The sequence below is a fragment of the Xenia sp. Carnegie-2017 genome, unplaced genomic scaffold (genome assembly GCF_021976095.1).
Source record: "Xenia sp. Carnegie-2017 unplaced genomic scaffold, XeniaSp_v1 HiC_scaffold_58, whole genome shotgun sequence".
NCBI classification, from domain to species: domain Eukaryota; kingdom Metazoa; phylum Cnidaria; class Anthozoa; order Malacalcyonacea; family Xeniidae; genus Xenia; species Xenia sp. Carnegie-2017.
Window position 1 is genome coordinate 773,595 of NW_025813524.1, and position 24,906 is coordinate 798,500.

At 33.5% G+C, this 24,906-nt stretch overlaps 1 protein-coding gene and 1 long non-coding RNA gene across 2 annotated transcripts; both read left to right on the forward strand.

Moving 5' to 3' along the window:
- Nucleotides 1-19,639: 19,639 nt before the first annotated feature.
- Nucleotides 19,640-21,020, forward strand: LOC124456650. The gene is made up of 3 exons (XR_006952368.1): nucleotides 19,640-19,696; nucleotides 19,803-19,874; nucleotides 20,967-21,020. It is a non-coding gene; the product is annotated as an uncharacterized LOC124456650 (long non-coding RNA).
- Nucleotides 21,021-22,814: 1,794 nt separating this feature from the next.
- On the forward strand, nucleotides 22,815-24,789 carry LOC124456631 (AP-3 complex subunit beta-1-like; the record flags this gene model as incomplete). The annotated part of the gene is made up of 5 exons (XM_047007028.1): nucleotides 22,815-22,831; nucleotides 23,909-23,961; nucleotides 24,040-24,096; nucleotides 24,499-24,609; nucleotides 24,724-24,789. Coding segments are annotated over exons 2-5 (261 nt in total), but the record flags the coding sequence as incomplete, so codon positions are not given.
- Between the last annotated feature and the right edge of the window lie 117 nt (nucleotides 24,790-24,906).

Here is a 24,906-nt window from a genome sequence, read left to right on the forward strand (position 1 = left end):
TTGTCGGCAATAGCCGACGTGGGTGTGAATTTTTTTAAAAAAATCTCTAGGAACGTTAGAGAACGGTTTCAAGTCAAGTATAAGATTGATGATTGTGATATACTTCTTAAATTCTTGAGCACATGCTATAAGATGTAACAAAGTAACTTGATTACCATTTATCAAAGCTCTAAAAGCATAATGGAATGATCAAACAAAACTTTATACCAACCAGAGACTAGATCAACCATTGACAAAGGTCTTCAGAGAGTCAATAAAAATTATCTTCATTTTTGTGTTGAAATTCTACTATACTTGAAATAAGCATATGTTTTAATATTGGTCGTTATGACAGATGATACTGTCGTTTCTATCGTTTTAATTGTTTTGCAAGAATAACTGAAAATAATCAGTCAAAATTGTCAACAAACTAAAGACTACATCCAACATTAAAAAAAGTCTTCGAAGAAACATAATAAGAGTTGTCTTTTTTTGGGGTTTGTTTTACTGTAATAACAGGAATAAGGATATATTTTGCTGTTGGTCACGATTATATTTACTATATATTCCATAATTTTCATTGTTTTACGAAAAATATTTTATTTAGCACATTTAAAGTAAACTTTTTCCGAGAATGATTAAAGATTTCTTGAGAAAAAACATAGAAAAGCACTTAAGAGCATTCTTGAATTCTGCACAATCTCATCTAAAATCCTCCACCATTTCAAGTAATAGATTTTTTGGAGTAGTGAGACGCTATTTCCTTATGTGATCACAGTTCTTTGTATTCGGGGATGTTTATTATTTTGCTTTGAGATGCTGGAAATGTATGAATCTCTTTTACTTGATGTTTCATCCAATTTAGAAGTGGCTTTTGCTCTCTGTATTTTTGGATCACACTCGTTAAATCGTCTGATCTATAAAGGAATATGGAAAAATAATATCTTTTGTGGAAATACTACTCTAAAATAGAAAATATTCAAGTGATGTGAGATGCCAAAATGTAAGTATAATTAATAGTGTTCTCTTTTTTACAAGATAAAAATTGTTAATGCTTGAAAGGAATGTTTTCATTGCTTTTTAAAATTGTTAATTAGTTGGCCGTTGAGTTGAATATTTTTATTTAAACTGATACAAATGCTACACTTTTGTCTAACAAAGTTAAGTGAGTTTGACGCTGAGTTTAACACCTGCTGAAGACCTGCATCCACAATATAAGATATTTAACTTTTTATTTATGCCGCAAAAGCACCAATCTTCTCATATTTGGAGTACCCAACAGACAAAAAAAGCATGTTTTCTTTTGGAGATCCAAAAGATAAATATAACCAGACATATGGAAAAACTCATTCTAACTGCAAGCGTGATGCCTTTATCATGAACTTTAAACCATACAATTGCGAATTGTTTAATTTTTTTTTCTGTTTCTAAATTTTCCTAATATTCGGACTTTCACTTACTCCATAAACGTTCGAGCATTCATCAAAGAATGACAAGCACTGAGAATGTTGTCGAATCCAACATAATTTCACTAACAATTTTCCTACAGCTCGAGTCTGTAAAGGAATACTGGGAATATTAACAAATTTATCGTCTGTGTGAGCACAGCTCTCTGCTTTGCAATTGGTCATGATAATATTTCGATTGTACATGATGTATAAAAAAAAGTAGAAAAATTTGAAATGCGTGTTGTTTTTCTATAGATTTAAGCAAACATTACAAAAAATTAGATGATTTGTTATCGGCAATTCATGATATCTTGACATGGTCGAACAATTTAGTCCAATATAGTTTGCCTAAGAGACCAACTTATGGTTTCACATACAACAAAACAACGCAAACTTGATTAGTTTTGGATCCGTATCGTTCTAAGAACGTGCCCTCATTAAACACAGCTGTGTATGATGCGATGCGGTGTTCAATATTTACTCCGAAAACACTGAAACACAGTTTATCATTACATTACAACAGGGAAATTGATAAAAAGAGGGCACTCCAAGTTGGCCAGAAAAATCATTGAGAATGAAAGGTTTTGTGGTTTTTGTTGTGGCAATAGGTGTGTTTGGTATTGTTGGAAATATCCTTGTGATCGCTTCAATAATAAAACAGAAGATTCTGCTAAAGAAAAATTTTTACTTTCTTGTCTTGCATCTTGCGATATGTGACGCATTCACGCTGCTATCTATCTTCTTTGTGCAGGTCAAAATCGTCACATTTTTGCCAAACTGCATAAATATTTTGGGCATATGTAGAAAAACTTTTCGAGCAAGCGGAGTTCCTATGATGTTGATCATTTCAGTTCTACGTTATCGTGCAATAGTTCATCCATTGAAACCTTCCTTCAGTCGACGAAAGATAAAAATCATTTGTGGTTTAGCGTACATCATTGGTTTGGTTGCAGCAGTTTTAGGTACTATTCTAGAGTGCATTAAATTTCCTCGACGTCGTTATTACATTTACAAATGGCTGCTTGTTTTTGCCTGTTTCTACATTTTCCCAATAATATTCATGACTCTAACTTACTCCATAATCGCTCGAGCATTGATGAAACAAAGAAAAGCCCTAAGAGCATTCTCCAATGCAACACCGTCTCATTTTCAATGCTCCTCCAACTCAAGTTCTCAAAGATATACTCGGTGTTTAAAAACGTTTTTCGTTTGTACAATAACGGTTCTCTGTTTTTCCGTTGGTCATATTTATCATATGACATCCAAAGGATTGCATTTGTTTTATTCTGCTGAAACTAACAGAGTAAACTTATCAGTTGCTTATTGTGTAAGAATTTTGGGATCACACGCTGTCAATCCATTAATCTATGGAATATTTGACAGAAAAGTTTTGTACTTTTGGAAGTGGTGCACAAGAAGATAATTATTAGCTAATTCAGATAACAGGACGTTTGACAATTACTTACATGTTTCCTGTTTTAATGTTTTAACTATTTACTTTTAATTAATGTTTCAAAAACAAGGCCTTTATTGAGTTCAGTATCAGAACCAAGAAGACCTCTAACGTGCTAACTGAAAAAATATTTTCTTCGAATGATACACGTTAAAACCTAAAACTAACTAGAATAAAGTCAAATTTAGCTGCACATTACAGTTCTCAAGTAATCTTTACATAGATCCCGAATAAGACAATTTTTCCAAGATAATGAAAATTGTCTTTAGCTATATTGTATTTCAACCTGTCGTTCACGTGGAATATTTAACAATTAAGTAGAGTGTTGTTTTGAAATAGCATAAGAGAACTATATACAAAAAAAAGAAATGTATTTGGATTGTCTTTATTTATGACTTTGACTAGTTCATGTAAAAATTACAAACAACTGAAATTAGCTGATAGTTGTTTTTAATTGACTGCGTTAGCCAGCTACAATGCTATCTTTTTTTTTAACAAATGTATTCATACCTAATTAGTTCACATTTTAGTTGCGCAAATGCAGTTTTAATGTTTGGTTTATCTGCGAATAAAACTATGAAATGCATATTGTTTGAAAAAGAAAATATTGCTGCACGGTGAAAATGAAGTATTGGGAAAAAATTTTGATAGGAAATTGCATAATGTGTTACATAAGGCAAATATGAGGAGGGAGACAGGTAGAAAGGTACTTAGTGTGTTGTTTGGAAGAAAAGTAGATAAGAAGACTTTGTAGATGAATAATATATTGCGGAAATTAAAAGATTGCCAAAGAAGATGCATGGTTACAAGGAGAACAAAGGAGAGTAAACATGAGATACGGAAGATACGTCATAAGGTTTAAGTTATCAGGGATGGAAGAACCTTTTCAATATTTTGAGGTGGGGATATCACTTCACAAGAAAATATGAGTATTCAGATGCTCTATACACTGCTGGGAAAAACCATTTTCTTATCGCTTTAGATTTCGGTAGCCCTTTTTTCTTCTATGGGATATGAATTTTGCATTTCTCTTACTTGACGCAAATTTTGGTCATTTATTCGTGGCTATGTTTAAGTATTCTAACAAATGTTGGCTGTTTTTGCGTTAGAGACGTCTTCACGCTGTAAGGACGTCTTTTTATTCTCTTCTAAAGAGAGAAAAGACGATATTAAGGCATCTAAAAGATTGGCTTATTGGATAAATTTGCTGAAAAAATTCACTTTTACATTGGTCGAAAGCGAGATGTTGGTCTGTAGAAGATGTCTCGTTAGTAATTATCAAACTGCAATAAACATAACGTGAACAATTTGCGTTGGTTTGATAACTTCGATTTTAATAAACTCTTTTATGATTGATTGTTACGCGAAACATAAAAATTTAATATCTAAGGTGTCAAACACAATAGCGAAACGTAATTTTTATCTAAACAATAAGTGTTTATTCGGTGTCCATAAATACTACCCTACCCCACACCCCTTCATTAACAAAGAAGATGTTTTATTCACATCTTAATTCACCGACACATAGTTTACACATTAAGACGAAATTTTCATCAATATAGTGAAATCTCAGGAGCAGCTTTTGTTCATCAAGCCTATTTGGATTAACTATAAAACACAAATTTGTCATAATATTGTCATCTTAAATGCTACAGTTCTTCAATTTTCATTACTATAACTGCCAATTTGTTGTAAGGAAAAGACCAGCAGCTGTATTTCATACCCAAAACATATAATTGATGCTAATTTGAAATATCACAATATGTAAAATAAGCATCATTCTTTATGTATACTTTCTTAAGGCATATGCAAAGTGAAATAAAGGAAAATAAGGCACTTAGTAAGTCAGACATATCAGCAATATCTTTATGGAGCCTCGTATAATTTCCATTCTCGCAATATGTGTATTTGGTATTGTTGGAAATACTCTTGTGATCGCTTCAATATTGAAACAAAAGATTCTGTTAAAGAAAACTTACTACATTCTAGTCTTGCATCTTGCGACTTGTGAAGTATTTCCTCTTCTAAGTATATTTTGCATTCAGTTCAAAAGTGCCTCATTTTTTTCTAGTTGCTCATATATAGCTTCCATAGATAATTTGTTTCAAATAAGTGGAGTATCTATGATGTTGATCATTTCAGTCCTAGGTTTTCGTGCGATAGTTAATCCATTAAAATTTTCCTTCAGTCGAAGAAATATAAAACTAGCTTGTGGCTTAGTGTACATCATTGGTTTTGTCACCACTGTTGGAATAAAAATTCAAAAGTGTATTGTAGATCCTCAAGGTCGTTATTACATTTACGAATGGTTTGCTTTTTTATGCCTGTTGCCACATTTTTCATTAATATTGATGACTGTGACTTATTCCATAATCGCTTCACAAAAGGACAAAGTTAAGCAAGCATAGAGAAGAAAACGTTTGATACTCGAACATTTCTATGTTTCATGTTCGTGTAATTATCTGTTTGAAATTTATAATGCTTTTAAACAAGAGGTCTTTCGTGTTAATATCAAAACTACAATATAAGTTAATATGAAAACTACAAGAAGACCTTTAACGCGTTTACTAAAAAGCTTTTGCTTCGAATGATAGAAGTCTAACTAAATCTAAGTAAAGTGTCGTAATTTTAGTTAGCTGCGAATTTTTAGGCGATTTACAAAAAATATCCCCAATAACCCAGATTTTTTGAAGAAATGAGGAAAGTTGTCTCCTTTGTCTTTTTCAACCGTGAAACAATCAATAGTTAACTGCATGGCATGATCTTATAAACACTCACGAGACAAATATAAACAGAATAGACATATAGAATTGACAAACTTTCAATTAGAAAACATCTATAGCAATAATTAGCGACGAAATTTCCTTTAAAACAGGCAACATTGACGGATGTTTGATGGATAAAATTTTTGTTCTGCAATTGCATTTTCATTGATTGATAACATTTATATGTGAATATTATTTGAAAATAGAATCTTACTTCTATAAAAGTATTGACAAAATGTTTCACACATAATTCCAAGGTATGTGGTACGAAGAGCTACAAACGGACATAACTATTTTATTTAAATCGTAAAATGGATACCAATAAAATAGAAAATTTAAATAGTTTTCTATCCGTTTTATCGTTGCAAATGCGCTTATTACAGCTGTGATGTAACACTAAGTAATATAAAGTTTAGCCTCAGTAAGCGTCAACCAGTCCAAATTCTTCAGTTAATTTAAAACTTCATCCACACTATCCATTAGGCAGTCCACCAGTCCGAGTCCGCATTTTATCCACACCCTTCGTTGATACATTCATGAGACTCTTTGATTAACACGCGCCATATTTTTCATTTCCAGTTAAGATGTCCTAACGCATGCGTAAATCTAACCAAATTCGCCGACATCATAACGTGCGAGACCTCGGCACTAGCGTACTTTTTTATAACAATTACAACTATGTGTGAACGCTTACTCTTCTAAATGCTGTTGACTTCATCTCCGATGGAATTACAACAATTACAACTATATGTGAAGTAGGCTTTATTACTTTATTTCTAATATGACGCACACTAGTTTACATTCTATTTCGTGTGATTGAATTTCATATCATATTACCTTATCTCTTTTGTGCGTGCAAGAAGCTATAATCTTGCGTTACAGCACTTGTCGCTGGGAAAGAAGATCAACAACTAAAATAAAGTAGATTTCCTATCATCTTTAAACACGGCTATACCGGTCACAAGCCCGGGACTTGTAGGGTCTGACTCTCTTCTTTAGTGTATAGTTGAAGGAGGTGGAGTGAAGAGATCTGAGTATGTGTTCTATAAAATGCATGAATAGGTTGTGCATGTCAGAATATACTTTTCTTAAGTGTGTGAGCATTGAGAATAGGCTACTTTTAAAAACGATGTGGCCACACATGTGAGTTGAATAGAGGGTTTTTTGTAGTTTAGTTGTATAGTTCAATAGTTAGTTGCGCCATACATTAAGTGACGACTTAAATCAAATGTCGACTGCTATGAAAAAGTGGTAGACAAAAAGGGTAGACGTTGAAACGACGACTCTAATGAAATGACAATGTATTGAAAAGTTGACTCCTTTAAAATGACAACATTTTGACATGTCAGATCCTACCATAGGCGTAGGAAGATGAATAATTGGGGGCGCTCATATTCATATATTCATGATATACAGGCTTAAGCTCTTTTGAAATCCATTGTTTTCAGATTATTATGACATGAATATATGTATATGACACCCCCCCAATTATGAATCTTCCAACGCCCTTTACTCTTACCATTTAGAGAAATTAGAAGCACCGATCTAGAGCACAATCAAGTTTTGGGATGCTTTCACTGAAACACATAGACACACCTTCCTTTCTCTTTTCTTCGCCTCCTTTCTCATCTGGCACCCTTTTTTAAGTGTATGAACCTTAACATGCCCCCTTTGCTAAACCCTCTGAGAGATCCTAAATTTGTATACTTAACATTAGTCAAAACACAATTGTGGCTTATTGCCTCATTAAAAAAAGAGTCTGTTAATAAAAATTGTCTGTAATTTAGAGTATATCAATTGTTCGATAGTTAAAGAGGAGATTTTATTTACTTTAGCTGGTTACTTTATGCATGATTCTTTTCTTTTCTGTGTGTATATTTTTTAATGGTTGTATACATGCACAAGATATTAGCAACGATCACTGGACAAATAGTTGAATTAATGCAGTCTTGCTTTTTTGTCGACATCGTCTCAATAGCAATGGCATATTGTTCAAGACTAACATTTTGCTTTCATTTTCCTTGAGTATTAAAGAACATAACACTGCGAAAATTTTGTAGTGTAAACTGTAGAAATTGAAAACATTCCAGAGAATGCATGTAGATACCTATAAAAGGCCGTTCACATGTTCTGATTTGTCGGATCCTATGCAACTGATCAGGGGCGGATCTAGAGTATGTCAAATCCGTCGCGCGACTGATGTTTGAAATTCAAAAATTACCTATTCATATTAATTAAAAATTCATTAATTATTCTTATTTTCTTATCGCATTTACTTCGTGATAAAAATCCCGCATTATTTATTATTGAAAACTAATGACTAATCCAATGAATATCTCGTTGGTAACCAGATCAGTTGAATTTTAATTGACCTGGAATAACCGACTGATAAGCGGAGTGGCTTGACTGGTTCGACGGATAAAGGAGTCTATGAACGTCAAAAACGCTTATTTTATTGGTCAATAGCCAGATCAGTGGACAGTCTGGAATGGTCTCGACTGATAATAAGGGTGGCCGGACGTATAAGGGAGTCCAATTGCTATCTTACAATTGGTTCATTTGAATTTTGCTTTATTGTGATTGGTTTGACGGATTTCGACTGATAGCCAACTGAACTAACATAGTCAAGCTCACTGTCTGAATTGAATGTTTGATCGTTTTACAGTAATTTTTATAAGCATGATAGAAACTAAACTACAATCAGATGGAATTTATGGAAATCTTTTACAAATTCATATATTGACATGAATGCTGCTGTCCAAACTGTGAATTTTTTCAAGAGGGGGAAAAATTTATGGATAAATTTTAAATGCTTGGCAAAGACGATCTCGCGAGCGACATTTCAGTCATTGATGTTCAAAAGAAAGCCAACATTGTTTTGAGTTTTATCAGCAGAAATTTACATCCAAAATCGTAAGTAAAGGACAAGTAAAGTGTATGCATGAATGTAATATATCAATGTCAATTATGCAAGTGTGTGATGCGATTTATGTCAATATGGCGTATGGTAAGCAGATCGATGCTTCTAAAATTGTTGTTGACGAAGGACTTTTAGCTATGATTTCTTTAGTGCTTGGGGAATCGTGGCCGTTATACGGCAGCGAAATCCTACATTCCTGCAAATATATTTCAATGGACAAAAAATCTGTAGCCATAAGGCGCCATACTATTATTTACTTTATCATAAACAAATGTTTGGGGTTTTTCAGTTTATGATCATTGATCATTCAATCATTGGACAGTTATACTACATATTGTTTAAGATTTGAGAAAACTAACATTGATTACATGAGAAGCTGTTTACTATAATCTGTGATTTTGAGTCTTCTGATCCATGAAGCTTTTTATTTTGATAATTTGACTGGAATGGTATTAAACCTGAGTATTTCACATACATGGAATGTTGTCCCATGTCACATATTGTCCCCTTTTCTAACTGAACACCTCATGTAGAGATGTAAAGGTGTGTTAATCTACGGCTCATACCAGATTGTTTGCCATAAATTCCAAAGGGCTATTGATGTATGAAAAGCATTTTCTATAAAGTAAAAATGTCTTTCTATGTATGCAGATAAACCTTGAAATTTGGCAAAACAGCAAAGTATTTTTCATGATCACTAGGTAATTTTTCTGATGATCATTATAATTTCTAAACTAAATTATTTCTGATTTACATTTAAACAAGCTTTGATCATATGAAAGATATTTATCATAACCAGTAAGCATGACACATGAACCAATTTTAACATTCATGTAATTATATAATTAAAGACATGTTGGTTACATTCTGTTATTTGCAAATACAATGCTACTAGTGATTGCTATATAGCACACCTTGCATATACTTACAGGAGATAATATTCTAGTGAAATGCCTAATAAACATTTATGGCATTAAGCTGTCCTTAACTGCAAATTTTCACTCTGATAATTTTTGCTTAACCTTTGGCAGAAAAAAAATTTTGAGTTTTTTCTCAAAAGGTGAATTTGCTGGCACTGATGTGGAGATGGGTAAAGGGTTACAATAAACTTGCATGGTTTGAAGTCTGAGCTTTTCTATATCTATGAACTGTCACTTGTAGTACCAAATTTCTAACTTAACTAAACTCATTACATAGAGGTTTGAATGGGGGTCTCTAGGGGGGTCTATGCCTGACAACTTGGTAGAAATGTTTAAAGACTATATCTGTTTTTGAATAGCATTATTGTAAAATAAATTTTACGTTCCTAGACATGCTAATGAGCCATATATTTGGCATGATAATGAGCCTAAATATTTGGCAAAACATTCAAGTATTGTTCACTTCATTTAGTTTTTGAAAATACGCAGGCAAAATGTGTTGTTTTTACGCAAAAACGATGCCCACAAATACATTTTGTATTGCTCTAAAACGCTGAAAATGGCATTTTCAAGGCTCTGAAATTCAAAATTTCTCAGGGGAGAATGCCTCAGACCCCCCCAGGTGCGGAGCGCCTTCGACGTTTTATGACTGATGTTTGAAAAATCCTAGATCCGCCCCTGCAACTGATCGTGTGAACTCTTATAAAGTCAGTCTCCGACAGTCGGATCAATCAATTTAAAAATTCGGTTGAAAATAGGAACTTGCTCTGTTTTCATCCGATAAGATCAAAGGAAGCCGATTAGTAAAATTACATAGATTTGAAAAAGGCTTGGAAACAAGATGAAAAGTACGGAAAATACATCGATAAATGTACTGTATAATACAAATGGCTGTTCACACGATGCTCTCAGAGTTTTGCTCCGTTTTGATGTTGTGTTCACACTACTCCGAATAAATGCCGGCTTTCACCTTTCAGTTTATTTCAGTTATATTTATTTAAAGTGTATCTATTTTTGCTGACCATATCTATATCGCCGTGACAGCTGTGGAATAGCTGCTTAACAAAAAATCCAGGAATATTGAGCGGGTTAAATTGGACAAAAATAACTACATGTCGATCCTAAATGGAGGATTATATAGCATAAATGAGAACTGCACAACGTATGAAATCCAAAGCCCGTATTGGGAGGGTTGGGACACCGGAAAATTTGCTTAGCGTCCGCTATTTTTGTTCTAAAAGCCAGCAAATTTAGAGCAGCAAATGGTAGAAAGACAAAGTTTCTGTTGTGCTTTCTTATTCATGAATAAGCAGCGATCACTATCTTTGTAATTCAATTGTTTATAGATGTCATAATAATAGAAAAGTATTTGATTAACGATGTGGATCTAATTTATTGGCCTTTAATACTGTTTTTACAACAAGGAAGCGCGTATGTTTCTATTCGTCATCGCTTTGATTGGCACTACTATAACGCAACATAAATCATTGAAAACATATTTTTATAATTTATCTCCTATGTAAAAAATGGTTATAATTTGCGCTTTAGGAACAAAAATGGCGGCTAGATGCCCATGTGACCCATTCTACCCAATCACCTTGATCATAATGCAAGAACAATAGGTGTCCCAACTATTACATACCGTAGGCTCTGATGAAATCGGTTTACTTCTCAAGATGTTCATATGTGAGTAATAGGCATGTTTCAAACTAATATTTTTTTGTTTTATATCAATTCTTGGATTGCCACCAACCTCCATGGAATTATAAAACAATTATTATTGGCACCAGTCGGCTTGGGTGAGCCGACTAGTGCCAACAATAGCATTAATATAATCTTCTTTTGCTTTTGACCACCATCATGGCGGCCGTGACATAGCAGGCACACCAAGAATATACGTTCTTCATTGTCGTGTGATATATACTTTAAAAGTGAATTTATTACCATTTACGAAAGCTCTTAAAGCACAATGGAAATGATCAAACAAAATTTTATACCAGTGTTTTTGGATCACACTCGTTAAATCGTCTGATCGATAATAGAATGTTGAAAAACAATGTCTTTTGTGGAAATGCTACTCCAAAATTGAAAATGGTCAAGTGATGTGAGATGCCAAAATGTAAGTATAATTAATAGTGCTCTCTTTTATACAAAAAAAGAGAGCATAATCGCTCGAGCATTTATCAAGCAAAGAAAAAGTCTATGAGCCTTAATAGCATAATTTCCCCTACAATCCTCATACAGCTAAGAGGCAGATCTAGGGTAAGTAAAAATAAATTACTGCAGTCCATTTTCGCATGTATTTACATTTCAAAGTACCTTAGAGGCAAATCCATTGGTAAAGTTATATTCTTTAGAAATTTAAAACCAATGGTGTTTTTCTGAAAGTACTTTGAATTTAAAATTATGCAGCTATGATTTATTTTGACTAACGATGGATCCGCTACTGATACAACTGAAGTTTGTAATGAAAAAATGGGAATACTAAGATATTTTTCCTTTGTCTGAACACAGGAATTTGGGCATGATTATATTTTGGTCGTACATGATGTAACAAAACATGTAGAAAATTTTTAAATTTTCCCTGCATTAAGCCCCTGCACGACTACAACGTGATGATCCAGGCGCAGGGGGTATCATCAATAGAATGAAAGAATGGACAAACGCATTGAAATTTACTTGAATGCGTTAATCAAATAATTTGAATTGGAGGTAGTTGTTCGCTCACGAAAAAGGTCTCGCAAACTTTGAGTTGAAACATAATTCAAGTTTATGCATTTGCGCGGTAGACTTAATCTACATCAAATTGTCTGAAACTTCCATTCTTTGTCAAGCCAAACCAACACTTTCAACACAAAAAATGTAAACAGATTTTTAAAACCCCATATATACCTTCGAGATTTTGTTCCCGCATATCACTCTTCTGTTTTCCGAGGTCGATTTTCTGTTATGCATCTTAGCTTGAACTAACGATGCTAAAGTACTCATACTAGCACAAGTTTGTCGGTTATTTGTCTTATATTATACTTTACTAAGCATTTCAAGGTTCTCAACTTTTGTGACACACCCTGCAATCATGTGCTGGATAGAAATTTGTAGTTTATTGTGCATAATTAATTTTATGAATTTAATTAGCATTTCTGCATGAAATTACTTCGTTATTTATTTTAAAATCTTGCTTTCAGAATGGTATATTTGTTGCTCTGCATTTAACCGGAACAGAAATCGAAGTTAAAAAAAACTTCGACCACCACCTATTTGTTTCGTTTGCCATGATGTTGTAATTTTTTATAAAACGAACCTGTGTTCGAATGATTTCACATGTTTGTATCGAAATATTGCAAGTAAAATATTTCATCAATAAAAGGTCCAGTAGTGAGGGCAAGTGGTATGGAGCAGTTATATGACCAAAAAGTTCCTCGTAGAATGGGATCCTAGTGTAAAACAGGCATCTTGCCTAACCCTTTGGATAGAGGACGTTGTCAAAACGATCAAAACAAAGTGTGACTCTATGCAGAACCAGTTTATCATCCCGTCTTGAGAAACAACCTATCAGGGCTTTCATAATGACGTCCTTTTAAATAGCTAGTTTTAAATATTCTTTGTCTCCGAGGAAGTTTTTATTCTGAAGGTGATGCAACGTTAAAAAAGCTTTCAAATTTATCCACTGCAAGAATTACTTTAAAAGAAATTAACTAAAAAGCAATAAAATGTTTCGTCGATATTTGGTGATTAAAGGTAATTAAATAGTATAAATGTTGCTGATTGGTCCGTTTTAAAACTGTACACATTTCCAGTGCCATTGACGTATGCATATAATGCAAATGTAGCTAATGAGAAAATACAGAACAAGACAACACACTGAAAACTGAAAACACAATTTTTCATGGCATTTCCAAAGTGAGATATCGAAAACTAGAGCACTCTAAAAAGGTAGCTCACTTATATCCTGATGGTATCTGGTATAACTCTCATTCTCGCAATATGTGTATTTGGTATTTTTGGAAATATTCTTGTGATCGTTACATTATTAAAAAAAAAGATTCTGTTAAAGGAGAACTACTACTTTCTTGTCTTGCATCTCGTGATATCTGACGCTTTTGTATTGATAAACTTATCTTTTTTTAATATATTGCGTACCAATTTGAAAATTAACTCATTTCGGTAACAAATGTAGTTAAAATGTTTAATTTATTCGATAAGATCGGGTTTTGCTTGTGCACGTGTAAGGCTTCATTAAGCATTTTTTTAAAATTGAGTGTTGGCGGTGTCTAGGATAGTGAAACATGAGCGAAAGTATTTGGATTGTTTAAAACAATATGTTAGAATGAATGAGAAAGAGGAGATGCGTAAAATTGTACTGCTATATTTTAAAACAATTTACTTGAACAACTTAGGAACTAATAAACAGTTTTTCATGGCATTTGGAAAGGGAAATATAGAAAAAATGAAAAAGCTAGAAATTCTCGTAAAAAAGTCATTTTAGTTTCCGTCAGTTTATGCTTGTTTCCATGACCTTAAATATTGACAAGCATTTGATCGTTGAGGTTATTGATATTTTATGGAATTTAATGTAATGATTTCGCGTAAAATAGTCAAAATTTACTGTTTAATATGGCTTTTCATCAAATAAAATATGATAAATTTGGATACTTTTGAATGCGCTTTGTCTTAGGAACGTGCCTATTCACATTTGCAGCCGTGATGAGATGTTATGTGCGTTTGCTTTTATTTAATTGTAATAATATTTTAAAATTAAATATTATAAAAAGTATTAATTTTTAATGATGTTTGGTTATGTAATTTTACGTTATAAGCTTTCATGAATTCTAATTGGTCAGTATAGCTATTAAAGAAGGCAGAACAAGTTATATAACACATTTGTTGAGTATTTCACTTACTGAGCAACGAAAAAACCAAATTCTTTTGGGTATTTGCAAAGTGAAATACAGAAATATAGAGACCATTCCAAAACATATAGTAAGTCCATCATATCCATCATATTTTTATCATGGGAATTTTCTTTGTGTTGCTTCTTACAATATTTATATTTGGTATTTTTGGAAATACTCTTGTGATCGTCACAATAATAAAACAAAAGATTCTGTTAAAAAAGAACTACTACTTTCTCGTCTTGCATCTTGCGATATGTGACGCATTTGTATTGATAAACTTATCTTTTTTAAATATCTTGCGTACCAATTCAAAAATTAACTCATCTTGGATGTTCTGTTTGATGAGAGGTATAATAAGTCTTTTTTTTGAAAGTGGAGTATCTATGATGTTGATAATTTCAGTTCTACGATATCGTGCGATAGTTAATCCATTAAAACTTTCCTTCAGTCGAAGAAAGATAAAAATTGCTCGTGGCTTAGTGTACATCATTGGCTTAGTTGCGACAGTTGGAATGACAATTCTAAATTGCACTGTAGATACTCAAGATCGTTATTACATTTACAAATTGCTTGCACAATATTTATGTGTTTTCATTTTCCCAGTAATCTTTATGATTGTGACTTACTCCATAATCGCTCGAGCATTGATGAAACAAAGAAAAGCTACGAACACTCTCGAATCCGACACATTCTCATGTACAATCCTCCACCAGCTCAAGTCTTCGAAGATATATTCGAAGTTTGAAAAGATTTTTTGTTTGTGCACTAACGGTTCTTTTTTTTTCAGTTGGTAATATTTATTATATCACAGCTTTGTTGCAGCAGTACTATAGTGGAGAAACTAACGCGATACATGTATATGTTGGTTATTGTGTTAGAAGTCTGGGGTCGCACGCTCTCAATCCATTAATCTATGGAATATTTGACAGACAAGTGCTGTACTTTTGGAAGTGTTGTACAAGAAGATTTTAGCAAATTTATACAGCAAAATATTTTAATCACTTGTATATTTCCTGTTCTAATCTAGAAGTGGAGATGTTTAAAAATTTAATGTCTTGAAACAAGAATTAAGCCTTTTACAAATTTAAATATAGAATTAAGAAAAAGGATACCTCTGAAGCGTACTTTAAAAATTTAATTGCTTTGAATAACGAACACGGAAACTAACCAAAATAAGTCAAAATATGTTAAAGCAATATATACGTGCACACTAGAACCCAAATAAGTAATGACACTCGTCATTACTTTTCTAGTAAATAATAAAGGTTTTCTTCATTATAATACTATTCTTCAATCTTTTCTTCTGTGGGATGTTGGAAAAGTGTTGGTGCATGCTCATTTAAAGACTCGAGGGAGAAATGTAAAGATAGAAAGATATAAGTAAGTTATTAATGAATAGAACCTAAAATGGCTTCGCATTCAGAAAAGAGAAACTTAAAATAAACTTGTGTCCTTTTCCACTTTTGAAAACAATGCTTGTCTCCTATAAAATGACCACTATCTGAAATATCTTGAATAAAATATAAAAGAGGTTAACAATAATGTCGCAAAAAGGATAACATAAAGGTTTACGTAAAGGTAGAAAAAAGGTAGATATGAGTGTGATAGATACAGGTTAGAATACTTATAACTAGAAAATGGTGTTAAAATGTTTAATTTGTTTGTTAAGATCGGTTTTTGCTTGCGTATGTGTAAGGCTTCATTAAGTTTTAGAGAAAATTGAGTGCTGGCGGTGTCTTTGATAGTGAAACATGAGCGAGTGTATTTGGAGTTTTTAAAACAATAAGTTAGAGCTGATAAGAAAGAGCAGATGCGTAAACTTCTACTGCTATGTTTTAAAACAATTTACTTAAACAACTTAAAAACTGATGAACCGTTTTTTATGGCATTTGGAAAGTGAAATATAGAAAAATGAAAAGCTAGAAATTCTCGTAAAACGTCATTTTTCGTTTCCGTCAGTTTATGCTTGTTTCCATGACCTTAAACATTGACAAGCATTTGATCATTGAGGTTATTGATATTTTATAGAATTTAATGTAATGATTTCGCGTAAAATAGTCAAAATTTACTGTTCAATATGGCTTTTCGTCGAATAAAATATGGTAAATTTGGATACTTTTGAATGCGCTTTGTCTTAGGGAACGTGCCTATTCACATTTGCAGCTGTGATGAGACGTTACGTGGGTTTACTTTTATTTAACTGTAATAATATTTCAAAATTAAATCTTATAAGAAGCATTAAGTTATATTGATGTTTGGTTATGTAATTACATATTATAAACTTTCATGAATTCTGATTGGTCAGTATAGCTAACATAGAAGGCAGAACAGGTTATATAACACATTTGTTGAGTATTTCACATACAGAGCAACGAAAACCAAATTATTTTGGTATTTAGAAATTGAAATGCAGAAATATACAGACCATTCCAAAACGTATAGTAATTTAATAATCCATCATATTTTTATCATGGAAATTTTCTTTGTGTTGAGTATTGCAATATGCATACTTGGTATTTTGGAAATACTCTTGTGATCGTTACAATATTAAAACAAAAGATTCTGTTAAAGAAGAACTACTATTTTCTTTCTTATCTCCCAATATGTGACGCATTTATACTATTGCGTTATTTCTCTTTAAAATCTTTGAACACCATTCGAAAAGCAATCCAATTTTGTTAAACTGCTCATATATAAGTAGCATAGATACTTTTTAAGTAAGTGGAGTATCTATGATGTTAATCATTTCAGTTCTACGATATCATGAAATAGTTCATCCATTAAAACTTTCCTTCAGTCGGCAAAAGATAAAAACGTTTGTGGTTTAGCGTACATCATTGGTTTGATTACGACATTTGAAATGACATTTCAAGAGTGCATTGTGGATCCCCAAGCTCGTTATTTTATTTACGAATTGTTTGCGTTTTATTCATGTTTCTACATTTCCTAATAACCTTTATTACCGTGACTTACTCCATAATCACTCAAGCATTGATTAAACAAAGAAAAGCACTACGAACACTCTCCAATCCGACACATTCTAATCTGCAATCCTCCATCAGCTCAAGTCTCCGAAGATATACTCGGCATAGTAAGACATTTATTGTTTGTGTCAGCACAGTTCTCTGCTTCACAGTGGGTCACGCTTGTTTTTTGGTTGTAGACGTGCTCTATATAAACAACACTGTTCGATCAAATTCATCCACTAATCTTTACGTTGTTTATGTTCTCCGTCTTTTTGGCTCACACGCGTTAAATCCTCTGATCTATGGAATATTGGATAGAAAAATGCTGTTTTTATGGAAATGCTGCCCAAAAATAAGACCAATCTAAGTTGTTTTCATTATGAAAAAGTAGAGATTTGTAATATAGGGGCTCCTTTATGTATTTCGAACATTATAGAGCAGCTAGAATATAATTTAGTTGTGAATTGCTTTGTGAGCGTTTATATGATTCTAAGAAATGCATTTCTGTTGATTTCCAATAATACATAATTTCATAATAGTATTGTAAATCAGGTCGGCATGTTTTCCATCTCTTTATTTACTTTATTAATAAAATAAATAAATGTGTTCGACATGATGATCTCAAAATTAATTTTGCAGAGTTCTTTCTGTGAACAAAATATTTAAAAGTTATCAGTTTCCTGTCAAATTTGTGGTAGATAAATACATTTATTCAATCTACAACAGCATTTTACAAAACAATTCAGCGTCTTTGTAAACATCGCATATTTTGATTTATACTGAACAAATAAATACTAAAATGAGATAAAAGAATTTTGACTGCATACATGCAGTGGCGTTTTACAATTGCAGTAGGCTAAGTAGGCTGAAGCCTACAGGCCCGCTTTTTCAAGACGCTCGTTGTATTTAGACATATTTTACCTTTCACCTTTTTGTTCTAAAGTTCGACCATATATGCTGCTGGAAACTTTACGATCTACTGTTTTAATGCTTAATGCACAAAACTCATAAAGTGCAGGGACTTGCTCAGTTTGAATTTTAAATTTGTTCCTTAATGTTTACACTATATGAGTTACAAAAAGAAGACAGGAAATGCAAAAGCAGTGGAACGCAAAAAACACAAACGTCATCAAAACACTGAACTTATTTGGAGGAACAAATATCACTTAAAAACCCACAGCTTTGTCGTAGCCTACAGGCCCCGTAATTATTTATCCGCCACTGATATTATTGGTGTAGGACAAACTACACGTTTCTTTTCATCCAAGATTTCATGTAAAGGAGAAGCAAATTCACTGTGCGTCTGTTCTGCCCATCTAGCAAAGTTTTTTTTGTTTTAACCACTCTTTGTATACATACGTCCATCCGTAAACGAATTCGATGTTATTGAACATCAAATTTTGGCCGTCCACACGTAGGCAAAGACGCCATTTCATATCACAAGTTTTCAAATTTACTTAAAAACTCTAGTTTACAGTAATTACGTATTATCGTTTGTTCTAAGTAGCATTTGTACAATAACAAAATCCTCCATTTTCTTGACCGAGAAAATGGCTGCCAGACTTTGATTGACGCACAATATGTTGACACGCATTCTTTTACGTAATTCCGTAGAGATAGCTAACTAGTTTCCAGTCTTCGTAAGTTACTCCTCAAATCAATGACTTATTTCAACAAACTCAAGTTTATTTCTTTTGCAATGCTCGAGCTGATTATTATTTTTCGCCGATCTAAGTATCCTGACCAAATATGCAATGCGCATCGTTTTGTTGATCTTGCCACGCATCTTTGTCGACCAGTGATATTCTACATTTAAATTCAAACATTCTCAAACTTTCACAATCACGTAGCTCTCATATTAATCATTACAGAATAAATACAATAAAACGCGTACGCTGATTGGTGTAGAAGTGAATTTCCATTTGCCTATGCAAACCGAACTGAGCTAAATCAACTAAATGCATCAAAGGAAATTTACAAATCAATCATAATACATGTTTGAGGAAAGGTCAAAGCGTTTGTTTCAAATTTGTCTTTTTCGCATTATTGTTATTTTATAAAAGAAATAAACGATGTTTTACGTGTTTGCACTGGCTTATGCAAACCTTTGAGGGGTAGTGAGAACTCGAGCTGGAGAAAAGTCTCGACTTTGGATCTCGGTTTTGCACTGATCTGTTATAATTAAAATATGTAGTTACACAATAAGTGAACAAAAACAGTTCTCAGATTTCGTTGGTCATCAATAATACTTGGCACTGACCTCTTTGATGATACTGGATGGATTTTTTTCTTTAGAGAAGTTCAATATGTCGTTCTTAGCAATATAGCAACATTATCATCGACAAGGAAGGTGATTTTCATTTGATTTCCTCGTCTTTCGTTGCATTGGTTGCATGTGCCTAAATTGGTTTAATTTCTGTCGTTTAAAGCAATTTCCTTATTTGTAAATCTTCTAGGGAATGTTTGAAGCGCATCTGAAAAGTTTCTTCGTTCATTCCAACGACTCAAAATATATCAAAACATTTAAGGTAAGCAGGTGACGATTGACTACATGTCTATATCAGACTTTATGTATTTTACTTCTGATCTCTGATGTACGTTAACTTGATCTGCTTAAGTGCCCTTGACACGATTTTTTCTTGTCTTTGAACAATCAATCTTCCGCATTTGTCTTTGTTTTTAACGCTAATCTTGACATGCTTACTTGTGGAGTTATTAATGTTTTGGCGATATGTACACACATTGAAGAATTTATTTTGGCCGTTTTCTGATTTACTTTTTGAATCATGTTTTATTTCGTTGTTGTACCGCAAACCTGCTTGTACTGTGTTAAAACTATTGTATTGTTTAGTAAAATGATAACCTACTTAGGACTGTTTACATGAGCCCTACGGAAAGGGCTAGCCTTCTTTGTAGGGCTGTATTCTACCTTTCTTTTACATGCAAATTCTAGCCATACATCAAGAGCTCTGTTTGAACTGCGAATTTCGGCGCTAAAATACAAAATAGCTGAAAACAAACCAATATAGTTGTCGCCTTTGATTTTTACGCTTTCTTAGTTTGTTTGCTCCGTTGATGTCTTTTGTTGTCACCATTGCTGAAAAGCGATGCCTTATCGCATGCATGAGAATCCTTTAATTTTTCAGCCCTACAGGAAGGGCTAGACCTGCTGAATGCGTTTACATTGGACATTCTCAGCCCTACATGGCGAGATTTCGTGTAAGCAATAGCAAGATCTCGGCTGGTAAGGCTGGCCTACCTCTCATATAAACGAAGAGTGATTTTATGTAGAAATTTAACTGCACGCGAGATCTCGCTTGGAAGGGCCAACCTTCCCTGTAGGGCTCATGTAAACAGCCCCTTAAAGAAAGTTTTTATTTTTAGTGAAAATAAATGAAATTACGAATTATGCTCATTAGGAAACGATTGAACGTACATTCCCTTATTTATCTACCACAAAAACTTCAATAAATCCAAAACTAAGCATGCAGACATTTATGTCAAAAAGAGAGTCCATGACAGTTATTGTAGACGATAAAAAAATCATGTCATATACACGTGTATCGGTGTTTAACATGAGAATTATCTTGAAGATTCAACGGTATTTTGTATTTTTTTAGCTTGAAATAATGACGAACATCGCTTCGGAAAGTAATATAACGCTACTATTGCGGTAATTTCAGGTAATATTGTTTTGTTGAGATGTTTCAAGAAATTGCCCATTTTGAAATTTTAAATATTCTTCATCGAGATGAAAACTTGTCTGTCATATTGAAGATATTTGTGTATTTTCTGAACGTTACTTTGTATAGTTGCAGTTATAGTTTGAAGAGCTACAATATTTGTACGTCAATAACCTCTTGTTTCTGCGTCACCTCCCACAGAGTTCCTTTACCATAAAAACTTTTCCTCTCTTTAAAAATTGATCCTCATCATATATAGTTGTTAATCTCTTCGCACACAGTTACCCTTAATTGCACGAACATACATAGCTGCCCTTTATCCTTTAAAATGCATAGTTACCCTTAATTGCACGAACATACATAGCTGCCCTTTATCCTTTAAAATACATAGTTACCCTTAATTGCACGAACATACATAGCTGCCCTTTATCCTTTAAAATACATAGTTACCCTTAATTGCACGAACATACATAGCTGCCCTTTATCCTTCAAAATACATAGTTACCCTTAATTGCACAAACATACATAGCTGCCCTTAATCCTTTAAAATACATAGTTACCCTTAATTGCACGAACATACATAGCTGCCCTTTATCCTTCAAAATACATAGTTACCTTAATTGCACGAACATACATAGCTGCCCTTTATCCTTCAAAATATATAGTTACCCTTATCAGGTGAGAGCACCTGACAGTACTAATGACACCATCAATGACAAAATATACAAAACTAAAACATGCAACTGCCGACAGAAACAAAACTGCCCACTTAACGAAAACTGCCTACAATCATCTGTCATCTACAAAGCAACTGTTAAACGTTTGGACACTAACACAACTGAGACCTAAATCGGACATGCAGAAAACGAATTTAAAACTCGACACAGGAACCCCACTGCCTCTTTCCGCCACAAAAAAAAACTAACAAAACTTAACCAAACTCAGTAAACACATATGGACACTTAAAGACAACAACATCGCTCACGATATCTCATGGAACATCATTACTCACAGCAAACCGTACAACAGCGCCAACAAAAGATGCAACCTATGCCTGAAAGAAAAATCCTTGATCACCTACCAACCACAACTATCATCTCTCAACAAACGTAACGAACTTGTCTCCTCTTGTCGCCATAGACTCAAGGCACTTTAATGTAATTTATAATCGTACACCTAGCTTGTATGTAGTTCTACCTATATATAGTTAGACACGTGCATTTGTATTCATTTAATATTATCCCCTGAAGAGTGAGAAATCACGAAACAGGCTTGTCGAGATGAAATTGTAGTTTTGTGAATTTTCTTCTTAACAATATAATTATGCTCCGCTGTAACGCATCGAGCACTGTAATTACGGAAGATCAAATAAACAAAACTTCCTAGTTACCCTTATCATATATACTTTTATCCTCTTCATACATAGTCTCCCCATTTTTGCCTTTTTTACATCTCATCGTTCTCGTTACAAGAATTACATCAACAATTCGGACAAAGAGTTCGTTGCGTCGACGATACAAGCCATTGGCCGTTGTTCATCGAACATTCCCGAAGTCACGGATACCTGTTTAACCGGTCTAGTTAGACTGCTATCCAAGAATGGTACCTGTTTAACCGGTCTAGTTAAACTGCTATCCAATACGATTGGTAGTACCTGTTTAACGGTCTAATTAGACTGCTATCCAATAGGAATGGTAAGTTGCAGATACCTGTTTAACCGGTCTAGTTAAACTGCTATCAATACGATTGGTATGCAAATACCTGTTTAATCGGTCTAATTAGACTGCTATCCAATAGGAATGGTAAGTTGCAGATACCTGTTTAACCGGTCTAGTTAGATTGCTATCCAATAGGAAGGATAAGTTATAACAATACCTGTTTAACTGGTCAGGTTAACTGCTATCTATGCAATAGGAATAGTAAGTTACAAATACCTTTTTAACCGATCTTGGGAATTGCTGTTAAATATTCTTCAAAGCAGGCCTTGTTCACAAAAACTATAATCACCCTGAAGCAAAATTGGTACTGTAATGTACGCACAGGCCAACGCGAGATCTTTAAAACTTGGATTTTTCGCTTTTTTTCATTTTATACCAAGTGTTTTTTACACTATTTTTACGTTTGGCAATGGGCTTGCTGATTTCATAATGGAATTTACGGATGCAAATCTCCAACAATGCATAATAACGTTATTATTATTAAAAGCATTGTTGTATGGCAAAATGGCGCGCTTTGATTGGCTCAGAAACATTTTTGTTGGTCCATTATTTTCCCGTAATGGACCACACGGTCTAAAAACGCGTAATTTTACAGTCAAGTGTAAACAAACTTCGTAATGCAAACAGCAAAACGCAAAATAAACGAAACAAAAAAACATTTACGAATGAGATTCGAAGGAAAAATACTTGGAAAACAGTTAAACTATCCAGACGATACAATTTGAAACGATTTATTTTTTATGGACGAAAACTAGAAAAGTGAAAGCCGACGGGTAAAAAACAGCAAAGACGAGAAAGAAAGCAAGCTTCGTTTCAGTTCAAATAATGCCATATAATAATCCTTTTAATAACCTCAGTCTTTTTGTACAAACTTCGCCCTACGGCTCGGTCTGTACAAAAAGACCTCGGTCCGTTATTTCTCCGTAAAGACCTCGCGCTCGGTCATTAAAGGCCTAGTAATAAAAATGAAACGGAAGTTGATACCGTAATCAAATAAATGTGCAAAACATGTTATAGTTAATTGAAATTACGAGTCAAAATGTAGTGTGTTTTTTTAAACTCTGCACTATCCTTGGATCCTCATTTAGATTTACAAATGAATGAAAATTTATCTTGTTGAAGTTGATGTATACATGTCAGACGTCAATTTCTTTACTTTAGAAACGGTGGTGGCTGAAAGCGTTGTAATGATAAAAAAATTATTACAATTAAAGGTAATTTTGTCGTTGTCTTTATCTTGATTGCGATAAACGTACGTATTATGATGGATGGCTGTTATTCATTTCTTTTAGCATAAAGATAAATCTCAAATAATCATACAAATGACGAAAATACTGAATAAAATTACGGTATGTAATCTTTATAATTTGCATAACTCCCTTTGTTCCAATCATTACTCCCTATCTTCCAATCATTACTCCCTATCTTCCAAGCATTATTCCCAATCTTCCAAGCATTACTCCCTATCTTCCAAGCATGACTCCCTATCTTCCAAGCATTATTCCCAATCTTCCAAGCAATATTGCCAATCTTCCAAGCATTACTCCCGATCTTCCAAGCATTACTCTCTATCTTCCAAGCAATACTCCCTATCTTCCAAGCATTACTCCCAATCTTCCAAGCATTACTCCTTATCTTCCAAGCATTACTCTCTATCTTCCAAGCATTACTCCCTATCTTCCAAGCTTTACTCTCTATCTTCCAAGCATTATTCCCAATCTTCAAGACATTACTCCCCATGTTCCACGCAGGTTCCCATGGCTCGTGCCAGTATCATTTGGCTCGTCGGTGAATATGCGGAACGTGTTCCAAAAGTTGCCCCGGATGTACTGAGAATAGCCGCGAAGTCATTCACAAAGGAGGTTTGTGAGTTATGGATTTCAACATTTCGGCATAACTTGTCTCGAAATTTCTTCATATTTTTCGACAAATGTTTTTTTAAAAGAGTGTTTCAATGTTTTTTCCGTTGTTTTCAGGAGGATATTGTGAAATTACAAATCATCAATCTTGGTGCGAAATTAATTCTAATCAATCCAAACCAGGTTTGCCACTTGAAGAAAATACTTTATAATTATGAATTAGGGTGATCAATTTATATATTGGCAGAAACTCAGGAATACATCCATGATGGTGAGATCTATTCCTGGGTTGGGTGAGGA